Genomic DNA, 12834 nt, shown 5'->3' with positions numbered 1-12834 from the left:
GGAGTGAGTCTGGCATGAACGCCCATCCTGCAATATTGGCTCTGTACGCCAAACTGACGAGCCTATCAGCGTCGTCGCTCATTGTTCTGTGATTGACAGCGACAGTTGGCCAATCAGGTGGCGAGTTCGAGTGAGCCCGAATGAAGCCGAGTGCAGCCTGAGTGACGCCGAAAAAAGACGAATGGCAGCCATTGTTGTTCTGCGAGTGCCGTCACTTCTTACTTTTGTTTTTAAAACGGTCTCAAACTTCTTTTTTGAGGCACGGAATTTACTATTAAGATATCGTTTGGATAGAATTTAGTTGTTTAACTTCATATATGTGGTCAATTAATCATGACAGAGCCTATTTAAAAATATAAATTTAGAGAACCGGCAGGGGCGGGGAGTGACACGCATGTATCCCAATAAGGCAACCTATTTTGGGCATGGCCGTCTCAAAAGTCCCGTTGCGTCACATAGTCTGGAGGTGGTAAAAATGAACTGCTGATTGGCTGAAGGGGAAAAACGATCATTGGCTGAAGGGGTTGTCAGTCAATGGTATTACTCCCGCCCAACTCCAGCCCACAGCCAATATTGCAGAATGGGCGTTCATGCCAGACTCACTCCTGAAATCAAATGGAAATGAGATTTCCGGAGGGAGGGTTTACCAGGCTACAATAAAGGCCCTTCCCTATAATCTAACGCCTTGTCTGCCTCCTCTCCACAGGACGAAACCAACACCTGTCTCTGTAAAGACGAAGTAGACGAGGAGACCTTTGTTTGTCTCTGAAAGCAAGGTCACGACCGGGGTGTGAAATTCATCTCTACAGGCCTCATACAGTTGACCTGACGTGACCACGAACAAACTAAGACAACAAAACTGTCTTTTCCTCTGGAATGCATGAGCCTTTTACTTAACAATGTCACAGCTAACATGCACAAAGCGATATTTTGATGCTTTGACCCTATAAAGCAACACCACAACACTAGCAACAGCAACAGTAAGAGAGGTTGTGTGTAGTCACACACTCTTGGCTGCTAGATGTGAAAAAAGGGTGTGTGTAAATGTTTAGCTCCTCCCGGTTATTGGGGGTTAGAACATTGTGTGTCTAAAGTATAAGCCCAGTTTTCATCGTTCACATGGATTACAAGCACTTAGATTGTTGACAAAAGTGGAAGACGTTTCTTTGGAAGGAACCAATCACAACTAGACATTTGGCCTAACAGACGAACACCATCAGCCTCTTCAGTGACATTTCGGAAGCAAATGGAATAACCTGAATGTGTAGCCTCTCGCCTCCAGGAAGCATTATAATGGGATTGTATCTCAACGCTCGACCTCTCCTACTGGCTGGGAGGGTGGAATAAGGGGTGTATCTGAAAGTTAGTGCCCCTCACCCTTAGTACAATTTAGAATAAAAAGGGCCTGGTTCTGAATGTTTATTATCTCCATTTAAGGGGCGTAACTCGACCATATCCATGGGTATACTTAAAGAGTGCGTCTGAATATTTATCCCCTCCCCCCTGTCGCCAGAGGTTTGGGACAAGACGTCCGTTTGAATGTTAAGAATCAAACCCCATAAAATTGCAATAACGGCGTGCTCCAAGACATTTTTTTGGCCACAATTTTTGGTGCACAATAAGCAGTTGTAAAAACTCACGTTTTAGCCCCTCCCCCTGACCGTGGTGTGGACTAAGGGGCGTGTCTCTAGTCTAAGCCCTCCCCCCCGGGCTGCCTGCCGTAGATGGAGACTCAGCAACACTCGGACAGCAGCAGTGAGGAGTGTACGGTACTGGAGGCTCCGCCTGGCAAAAACACCTGTCCTACACACACTGGGAAGGTAACACACCCGCACACATGTGCACACACGCACATGCACATGCATGCGCACGCACACGCACACGCACACGCACACGCACACGCACACGCACACGCACACGCACACGCACACACACAATTACATTTTAAGTCTGCCCGGCTCTACTCAAATTGTAATTGGACCAGTGTTAATTTCGTCGAAATCTGTGACGAAAAATGTTTGTCGACTACCTTTTTTTCACTGACGAAAACAAAATAAAAACTAAGCTATGATGACTAAAACTAATATATTGAACATTTCGTCAACAAATAAAAACTAGACTAAATTGTTAGTGAGGGACTAGTGGAGAAGAGATCCAGTAGAAGTAAAAGACAAGTCATTTTATGTTTGGTTGCGCTCCGGTGTTGTGTTCTGAAAATAGCAATATCTACAAGCTCACAAAGTGTCGCGCTGTGAGCTTGTAGATCTGCTATTTTCAGCACAAATCAACTCAACTGTAGATTTAGTCGACTAAAATCAAAAACTAAAACTCAAAAGACTATGACTAAACTAAATCAAAATGTGCTGTCAAAATTAACGCTGACACACACACACACAACCTCATTGGCCGCTGAAGTTCGTTGGAGCGATGTGTCTTCACATCCGCCATATCGAGGAGGGGGAACCGTGCGGCCAACCGTGTGCCCCAACTCACGACTCTCAAGTCACGACTACTGGCCAATCACGGCACGTCCTTGCCGGGTTTTCGCTGAGTGGAATTGCATAATAAATTATAAAGCGAGGCGAGTTCCAATCCAATCCACTTTATTTATATAGCACATTTTACAACTTTTTCAAGGTTTCCAAAGTGCTGTACAGAAAATCAAAAACAAAATACACTGGGTAAGCACGCACGCACGCACGCACGCACGCGCACACACACACACACACACACACACACACACACACACACACACACACACACACACACACACACACACACACACACACACACACACACACACACACAGAGAGAGATAGAGAGTAATGCAAACAGAGGACACAGTCAGACAGACAGACAGACAAAGGTCAACGTTGTTGTTTGTCTGTAGAAAGCAGTGCTTTGGTGTTAATCAGTGGCTTAGTCAACGTTCAGCTGAGCACAGTGTGCACTAAAAACACCCACATCATCACATACAGGTAGACTATAATGTCTACACAACACAAACAGACACAATCATCCTAAATCTAAACACTCACTATGAGGTTCAGGTGCAAATACAAACGTCCACCTCAGCAATGGACCGTTCACTCTGCTACTGTCTGACACACACTGCTGGAGCGGCACTTCTTGACTCTCTCTCACACACACACACGCACGCACGCACATGCACACACACACGCACGTGCACGGACGCACGCACACGCACACCAGTGGTGTAAAGTAATTAAGTACATTTACTCAAGTAATGTACTTAAATACAATTTTGAGGTACATTTACATTACTGGAGTATTTCCAATTTTCAGTACTTTTACTTGCATGTACTCCACTACATCTCAGAGGCAAATGTTGTACTTTTACTCCACTACAATTATTTGAAAACGTACTTTCTCGTTACTTTGTAGATTTTGATTATTATTACAAAGCATACATTAACAACTTCAGACCTACATACATTTCAGCCATTTGAAAATAGCCGATTTACAAGCTTACAATACGTCGCAATGCGACGCATTGTGAGCTTGCAGATCGGCTACGTTCAAAAGATGTCTATACATTTTATACATTTGAAAACTTGTGAAATGGTACATTCTGTATAATGAGTACTTTTTTCCACCACTGACACACACACACACACACACACACACACACACACACACACACACACACACACACACACACACACACACACACACACACACACACACACACACACACACACACACACACACACACACACACACACACACACAGACATGCACACACTCACACTCACTCACTCACTCACTCACTCACTCACTCACTCACTGCAGTCTCTCTCTCTCCTCCAGGTGACAGATGTGTACTGTAGGCAGTGTGAGTGTGCAGTGTGTGAGGATTGTCTATCAGGGGACCATGAGGGACACACTACTGCCCCCCTCAGCCAGACACTGGAACTGCATCGCAACACACTGCAAGAGAGACTGGGGGCTGCGAACAACAGGTTTCAGGGAGTGGGGGGGTTGTTCTCATGCATGCATGTATACGCATGCACGCACACACACATGCACGCACACACAGGCAGTCACGCACATGCACACGCACACACAAACACAAATCAAACTGTGCAAGGATAGCAACTCAACTCTCTCTCTCTCTCTCTCTCTCTCTCTCTCTCTCTCTCTCTCTCTCTCTCTCTCTCTCTCTCTCTCTCTCTCTCTCTCTCGCCCCCAGGCTCCCACAGATCTCGGATGCCCTGGGCTTCCTGAAAGAGATCCTTCAGCAGCTGACCAATCAGAGGGCCTCCATCGAGGAGGACATCCAATCAAGTTTCGAGGATCTGCACAAGCAGCTCGACGTGAGGAAGAGCGTGCTGCTGATGGAGCTGGAAGTCACGTACGGACTCAAGCAGAAGGTATGTATCCATGAATTCAAGTCTCCATGGGGTAGACGGAAAAAAAAACATTTTGGGGTGAACTATCCCTTTAAGATGAAAACAAAGTAAAATGACTCCAGCCCAGGGGTCTTCAACGTTTTCAGGCCAAAGACCCCCTAGGTGAGAGAGAGATGAAGCAGGGACCCCCACTATGTTGTATAAAATTGTGTTTCAGATTTATACTTTTTTTGTTTACTTGGTCTGCTCTTTTTTCCCTCTACACCTATACCTCTTTGCCAAAAATAGCCGATCTACAAGCTCACAACGCCTCGCAGCGCGAGGCGTTGTAAGCTTGTAGATCTGCTATCTTTGGCTAAAGTTCTCCTCAGAAAAGGGATGCTAGGGTTCAAGTGGTTAAGGTAAAAAGAAAAATCATATCACACAAAGATTTGGCGGACCCCCTGTAGTAACTCTGAGGACCCCCTAGGGGTCGCGGACCCCCTGTTGAAGACCCCTGCTCTAGCCAACCCCCTCTGTCTGTCTCTCATGTCAGGTCCTCCAGGGTCAGGTGGACTCCCTGCTGCGCGGCCAGGGGGACATCACAGCCTGCTGCGCGGAGACGGACACGTCCATGGCCGCGGAGGCGTGCGCGGAGAGCCTGCAGCCCGAGCGGGAGCTGGCGGAGAGGCTGGAGAGACTGGCCAGCCAGGGCCTGCCCTGTCAACCCGAGGAGAATGACCAGCTGGACCTGGTGCTGGAGACGGACGGCATGAGGAAGTCCATTCACAACCTGGGGAACATCGTCACCACCAGGTATCAACACATCGACGGCGCGCACGCCCGCACACAGGCACACACACACACATACAGTAGGCCTATACACACACAGCATGCACTCCACTGGTCGTGTGTGTATGAGAGAGAAAATCTTTCATTTTGTTATATAATAATGAATGGGTTTGTTTCTGTCTTATTTTTATTTCTGTGACTGTCTGACACATGACTTAAAACATGCTTACAAAAGGTATGAGGTGTGTAATTCAGTAATCAGTAATGTCAGCTATGGATGTGTGATCAATGTAGCTTGGGGGTGTTGCAGAGTGTGTAAACTGAATGAATCATAAGGGGAAACAAGCAAAAGGGTGCTGTCATCTGGAGAGGGACACCTAGAATGGCTGGCAACCACTATTTTATAGGGCTCCAGGGAGCACTGGCCAGGTGCTCCCAATGCACCTAATTAGGAACCCCAAGTTTGCCGACGCCTATAGGATCTGTGGGAAAGATACACACATAGGGGAGTACACCATACAACCACACAGCCCCTGCAAGCCAGGCCAAGGGGCCGTGACAAAACATTTTCTTGAATTTATAGATTGAACTGCACACTGTCACAACTATAGTAGTGATAAAGTACAGAAGTCCTGGTAACATTGGGTCATCTTAGAATCGTCTCATATAAGAATTGTGGTCCAAAAATAATAAGTCTCTGCGATATTGTCAGGGAAGAGGTTCTGTATCGTTTATGATAGTCAGTCACTCATATTTGAAACAGTCTGTTTCTGGCGAAAATGTAACTAATTCGTCGGAAGTAACATTAGCGTTTTCTCACCGCCAGTTGATGCTTCATATCCATAAGAGTCAAACCGGCGGGATCATTTGTTTATTTTTGGAACACAATTCTTATTTGATGCGATATTAAACACGTCTATGGGAATTCAGAACGGGGGGCGGGGGGGGGGGGGGGGGGGGAACGCGACCGAGGTAGGATGTGAAAATTACGTCAGACTTCGGTGCTCTATAGTGGTAAGTCAAGACAGTTTTAATCAACTCCAGTAGGATCAGTAGGGTGAGGGCTATCAATTTTGTACGTCAAATTGGTCAGAGGTCAAGGTCACAGATCAACGTCTGTCTTGGCTGTACACATAACAGCTTTTCAGCCAGATGATGTCATATTATAAGGACTTTAAATGAATGTGTCCTCAGCGCGGTGGCCAGCCAGAGTGAGGCCATGGGCTTAGGGCTGGAGCAGTGCATTGTGGGACATACAGCCTCTGTCACCATAGTGACGAGAGACAAGGCCGGCGGAGCCTGCAAGAGTGGCAACGCTATTCTGTCAGCTGAGGTGTGTTCAACACACGCATGCACGCACATACACACACACACAAACGCAGAGATCTGTACATGCACACACACACACAAACGCACTCACGCACACGCACGCACACAAATCGACGCACACACAAGCACGCACGCACTCATGCACGCACACACACACACACACACACACACACATACACACACACACACACACACACATACACACACACACACACAAATGCACACACGCACAGAAAAGCACGCACAAGCACACACAACCGCATAGGCGCACACACAAACACGCACACACTCATGCACGCACACACACGCACACACATGCACCAAAAATCCATGCACAACCTTGTCTCTATGTTTAATTCTTATTTGCCCTCCCCTCTCTTCAACTCCCATCATCTCCCCCTCTTCTCTTCTCTTCTCTTCTCTTCTCTTCTCTTCTCTTCTCTTCTCTTCTCTTCTCTTCTCTTCTCTTCTCTTCTCTTCTCTTCTCTTCTCTTCTCTTCTCTTCTGTTCCCTCCCCTCTCCTCTCAGGTGTTTACTCCAGATGGTAGTATAGTAGACGGTGAGATCTTGGATCATAAGAACGGGACGTATGAGTTCCTCTACATAGTGCCTAAAGAAGGAGACTTCTCATTGGCCCTCAGGCTGTATGACCAGCACATCAAAGGAAGTCCTTTTAAACTGAACGTGACCAGGATGTCAGACGCAGACGTAGAGGTGAGTTTGTTTGCATGTGTGCGTGCACGTGCCCACATGTGTGTGTGGGCTTGTGAGTATACCAGTGGTGTAAAGTGACTAAGTACATTTACTCAAGTACTGTACTTAAGTACAATTTTGAGGTATCTTTACTTTACTGGAGTATTTCAATACTTTTACTTCCACTCCACTACATCTCAGAGGCATATATTGCACTTTTACTCCACTACAATTATTTGAAAACTTTAGTTACTAGTTACTATAAATGATTACATGATAAAACATACATTAACCACCAAAAAAAATGCGGTTTCTGGTTGGATTCTGTTAGTTTCTGTTGGGTTTTTGGTTACTTTATTTCGGTTATAGGGTTAGGCTTAGGGTTAGATTAGGGTTAGGTTTTTTAATTCATATTTTTGCCTGATTTTACTGATTTATTATTAATTCCCAGAATTTCCCAGCATAACATTTGGGAAGGCTTATAGCCTACCCTAGCCTTCATTACCCGCCGCCTATGTCCCCGGCTCTCTCTCCGTCTCTCCCTCTTATCTCTTCTAACCTGATCTACTGTCTCCATCTCTCGCTCTCTCTCTCTCTCTCTCTCTCTCTCTCTCTCTCTCTCTCTCTCTCTCTCTCTCTCTCTCTCTCTCTCTGTCTCTGTCTCTCTCAGGAATCCCCTCCCACCACCACGGCCACCAGCTCGGCGGCCAACGCCACCCCGTCCACGGGCTCCTCCGAGGGGGCTAAGAGGCGAGGCAAGTCCCCCGGCCAGAAGAAGAAAGGCTCCAAGAGAGCCAGCAGTGCCCTGGGGACCCCGAGACGCAAACACCAGAACCCCATCGAGGACGACCTCATGTTCAAGATCGGTGAGGGAGTGTCCAATAGATTATGTTTCATTTAACAGCATGAAACTAAAGCTATAGGCACTTCAGAATGATCCTTCATTACTTTGATTGTCTCAGCTGGATTTTTGTGATCATAGCTCCATGCTTTAAACTGCACGTTGTACGACCTCGCAGTGAGGCTGTTGATCAGCTGGTATGAAGGCTCTTTGAGCATTTGTGTTGGAAGCTTCATCTTCAAATGCATGTTACGTTGGTGTTGTTGGGGACAACTTGGCTTTTCACAGCTTGCATTTGACCGTGATTTCATCACTCGTCAGAACTTCTCATCCGTGGCAATCGCTCCATCTTTGCAATGGTGTATCGGCCTCCCGTGCGTGTGCGTGTGCGTGTGCGTGTGCGTGTGCGTGTGCGTGTTCTCAAAAAGAATTTTGAGAACAACTGCTGTAAGATGTACTGTAACAATCTTGAATATCTTGCCCTTTCTCTCTCCCTCTCTCTCTTCCTGTGTCTCTCTGTCGGCCATAGGTGCAAAGGGCAGGAACAAAGGAGAGTTTACCAACCTACAGGGAGTAGCCACTTCCTCTACAGGCAAAATACTGATCGCTGACAGCAACAATCAGTGTGTCCAGGTAACACATGAGCACGCACGCGCGCACGCACACACACACACACACGCACACGCACACGCACACGCACACACACACACACACACACACACACACACACACACACACACACACACACGCTAACTAACCTTAGAGCTCCTGAGCTAAGGTTAGCAACATCAGTGCCTTCATTTACGTCGCTTCTGAAAACCTCTATGTTTTTCTAAACCGTTCTGCACGTGACAGTAATACTTTTAAAGTTGTTATTACTATTGTTTTCTGATTTTGCGCTGTTGTTTGCTGTATCTAACTTTGGTCACCACAGCACTGTATACATTTATACCAATACATTATCATTATCATTATGCACGCACACACACACACACACACACGTTTTACATGTGAATGTGTGTGATTTGGTTGTGTGTGATTTGGTTGTGTGTGTGTGTGTGTGTGTGTGCGGGTCCGTGGTCATGTGCGTGCGCAGATTTTCTCCAACGAGGGGGAGTTCAAGAGTCGTTTTGGGGTCAGGGGTCGGTCGCCGGGGCAACTCCAGCGGCCCACAGGCGTGGCCGTACACCCAAGCGGTGACATCATCATCGCTGACTACGACAACAAGTGGGTCAGCATCTTCTCCTCCGAGGGCAAGTTCAAGGTCAGTGTGATGACCGGTCATCTGGGAGGGATGGGGGTGTGATTAATAAGAGTATACTCAGAGTGAACAGCAGTGGTGGAAAAAGTACTCACATTTTTTACTTAAGTAAAAGTATCAATACTGCAATAAAGAAATACTCCGTTACAACTAAAAGTCCGGAATTCAAAATGTACTTCAGTAAAAATACAAAAGTATTGGCATCAAAATGTACCAAAAGTAAAAGTACTCATCTTGCAGAATATCCCATTTCAAGTTTTCAAATGTATAAAAATATTTTGAAAATAGCAGATCTACAAGCTCATAATGCGTCGCATCGCGACGCATTATGAGCTTGAAGATCGGCTATGTTCAAATGATTGAAATGTAAATATATATTATGTATTTTTCTTAACTACCTATGTGTTTTCCAAAATTGTAATGTGATTTATAATTTATAAATTACTTTTGTTTCCTTGTTTTAATCTCCTGTCCGTCAGACCAAACTGGGCTCTGGTAGGCTGATGGGGCCAAAGGGTGTGTCCGTGGACCAGAATGGTCATGTGATCGTTGTTGACAACAAGGCGTGCACCGTGTACATCTTTCAACCAACTGGAAAGCTGGTCACCAAATTTGGTAGCCGTGGCAACGGGGACAAACAGTTTGCAGGTACTGTGCTATACAGTAGGTAATTACACTTAGATTAATGCATAGTTGCCAGACCCAAGGGGTCGGGCTTACATGAAGCTTTGTATCTGTTTTCTCTATACATGGGCATGGTCACTTTGTCCCCCGGCCCCAGCCAAAAAAGTCTGTCCCCCTTTCGTCATAGAAGGGACATAGAAGGGACACACGTCATGCGAAGCCCGGCCATTCAGATTTCAACCACTAGGGGTCTGGCAGCACCAGGTCTCCTGGTTCCCTTGTTTAAGTGATATTTTATGGTTAAAACTGTTTTGTTTTTTTGGTGAAACAGTTAAAGCTTAATATTGAGAATATCAATGATGAAGGTAATGATCTATCCCAGGGGTTTTCAACAGGTGGTCCGTGTACCACTGGTGGTCCGTGAAGGTATTGCTTGTGGTCCCTGACCATGCATTTTGTAATGAAGGAAAGTGAAGATTTGTATTTTTAATTTTATCCCACGGAACAGTGCACTAATGACCTGGTGACCTACAGTATGATGATGTGTCAATGTTGTCAGTTACGGGGAAGTTGGAGGTCAAGAAATTCCACAGAAAAGGTAGTTAGAATCTCCAGAAGGGGAAGTTGTATCGGATTGCCTGATTGAGTCATCATTATTAGGAAATGTGCCCATACTGTATAAGCACATGTGTCTGCTCACTCATACATAAATTAGATTAAGTAAGAGAATGGAATAAGGGTAACCTTGGGATAGGAATAGAACAGTGGTTCTCACCCTTTTTTTTTTAGCTCTGGACTACTAGCATATTTCGGTTAAATAATGTCAAGCCCTTTACAGTTATTAGGCCTATTTCATGTCAAGCTTTTTCTCCCACACCATGTCTATTAATTCAAATAAGTTTCTTACATTTGATGGACTTTTGAAATATTATTTAAAAATGTATTGTAAAACATTTAACAAAGGCATTTTATATATTTATATTTTAAAACATTTTTCCATTGACAACCTGCAGGCCTAATTATGCCATGGACCACTAGTAGTCTGTGGACCATTGGTTGAGAAACGGTGGGATAAATAGACATGGGATGCATAGTAAGTGTTACCAAGGCACTAATATTAGTCCATATCCCCACCAAACACAACAGTGGTCCCCAGGTTGGTATTTAGTCAGGGTGGTGGTCCCTGGTTCACAATCAGTTGAAAAACCCTGATCTAACCTCTTGTCTTCCTGACTCCAGGTCCCCACTTTGCAGCCGTCAACAACAACAATGAAATCATAGTGACCGACTTTCACAATCACTCCGTCAAGGTATGTATAATTATATGAGACTCTAAGCCATGTCAGCCATAACCCAATACACTAGACAGGGAAGAATAAGGGAAGACATCTGACGAAATCCAGCTTTTCAGGATTTTATTTGATGTATGTATGTATGTATGTATGTATGTATGTATGTATGTATGTATGTATGTATGTATGTATGTATGTATGTATGTATGTATGTATGTATGTATGTATGTATGTATGTATGTATGTATGTATGTATGTATGTATGCATGCATGCATTCTGAACTGAACTGAATTGAACTGAACTGAACTGTGTCTGTGTCTCTGGTTGTCAGGTGTTTACCCCAGAGGGCGAGCTGGTGCTGAAGTTTGGCTCGAACGGAGAGGGGAACGGACAGTTCAACGCTCCCACCGGAGTGGCCGTGGATGTGAACGGAAACATCATAGTGGCCGACTGGGGGAACAGCCGCATACAGGTAGGAGGGAGAGAGATGGAGGCACAGATACACATTAGACTGATGGACATGGACAGAGAGAGGAGAATAGTCATTGCTCCATGGACCCATGGTTTTCTCCATTATGCTGATATTCCTCGGGCTAAGAACAAACTAATTAATTCAAATCACCACCAATCACTTGGGTGATCCAACTGTGTAACCAAACAATCAGCGATAAACTGCTAAAAGAGGTCTTGGTCCTTCCCCAAGATCCTATTTGGTTACGGTTAAAAAAAATCCCATACATCTAACCGGAACAAAATTATCGTATAAAAACTCTCCGGAATTAAACCCTTGTCTTTTTAGTGCCAACTCTGCATTCTCTCTCTCTCTCTCTCTCTCTCTCTCTCTCTCTCTCTCTCTCTCTCTCTCTCTCTCTCTCTCCCCCCCCTCCCTCCAGGTGTTTGACGGCAGTGGTTCCTTCCTGTCCTACATCAACACGTCGGCCGATCCCCTGTACGGTCCCCAGGGACTGGCCCTCACCTCGGACGGACACGTGGTGGTCGCCGATTCCGGGAATCACTGCTTCAAAGTCTACCGCTACCTGCAATGATGAGCAAAACGGACGGAAGGATGGAAGGAAAGAAGGAGGGACAGACAGCATGCGTTGGCGAGATGGAATTAAGGACTGAGTAATTGAAAGACCCGGTCAACAATTTCTAAACCCGAGTAACTACAGCTTCAATATCTGCCTATAAGACGATGGGTGATGGATGGATTGAAAAAAGGGGGGGAGGGTGAAGGAAGAACGGAGGAATTGAAAAGACGTTTCCATGATGTCAAAAAAACTATGGATGTAATAGGTGAACGGGAGGAGGAAGAAAAAGAGATGTGACGATGAGACCGGCCATCTTTCTATCATGAGGAACTCTAGCCTGGCATGGCCAGACTAATATCACTGCGTAGATATTAGTCTGGAATCTCTGTGTGGAACCTGCATTTCCGAGGGCCAAATTTAAAAAAAAATGCCTCTGGTGATAAACCCGCCCCCATATTTGCATACTGGGCCCTGATTGGTCCCTCACAACTTCGGAGGGAGAGAAATCCAATCTCAATTGAGAAGGGCCAGACCTAATCTGCCGAGGGCAATTTCTGTTTTGCAATGGCAGATTCGTCTGGAACCAGGCTAGAGGAACTCTACGTGAATATGTCCTTA

The 12834-nt window shown here is 45.6% G+C and overlaps 1 protein-coding gene across 1 annotated transcript; it reads left to right on the top strand.

Annotated features, from left to right (window-relative positions):
• Positions 1 to 1724: 1724 nt before the first annotated feature.
• On the top strand, positions 1725 to 12231 carry trim2b (tripartite motif containing 2b; the record flags this gene model as incomplete). The annotated part of the gene is made up of 13 exons (XM_084042745.1): positions 1725 to 1820; positions 3832 to 3983; positions 4214 to 4394; positions 4909 to 5168; positions 6339 to 6477; positions 7002 to 7187; positions 7837 to 8032; positions 8537 to 8640; positions 9104 to 9271; positions 9748 to 9916; positions 11132 to 11202; positions 11517 to 11657; positions 12079 to 12231. The coding sequence occupies 13 exons, from the start codon at positions 1725 to 1727 to the stop codon at positions 12229 to 12231; spliced, it is 2016 nt and encodes a 671-aa protein (XP_083898871.1).
• Positions 12232 to 12834: the final 603 nt, after the last annotated feature.

The sequence above is a fragment of the Gymnoscopelus microlampas genome, assembly GCF_963454915.1.
Source record: "Gymnoscopelus microlampas genome assembly, chromosome: 19".
Classification (NCBI taxonomy): domain Eukaryota; kingdom Metazoa; phylum Chordata; class Actinopteri; order Myctophiformes; family Myctophidae; genus Gymnoscopelus; species Gymnoscopelus microlampas.
Note: the sequence above shows the minus strand (reverse complement) of the source record. Positions and strands in the feature narration are given on the sequence as shown.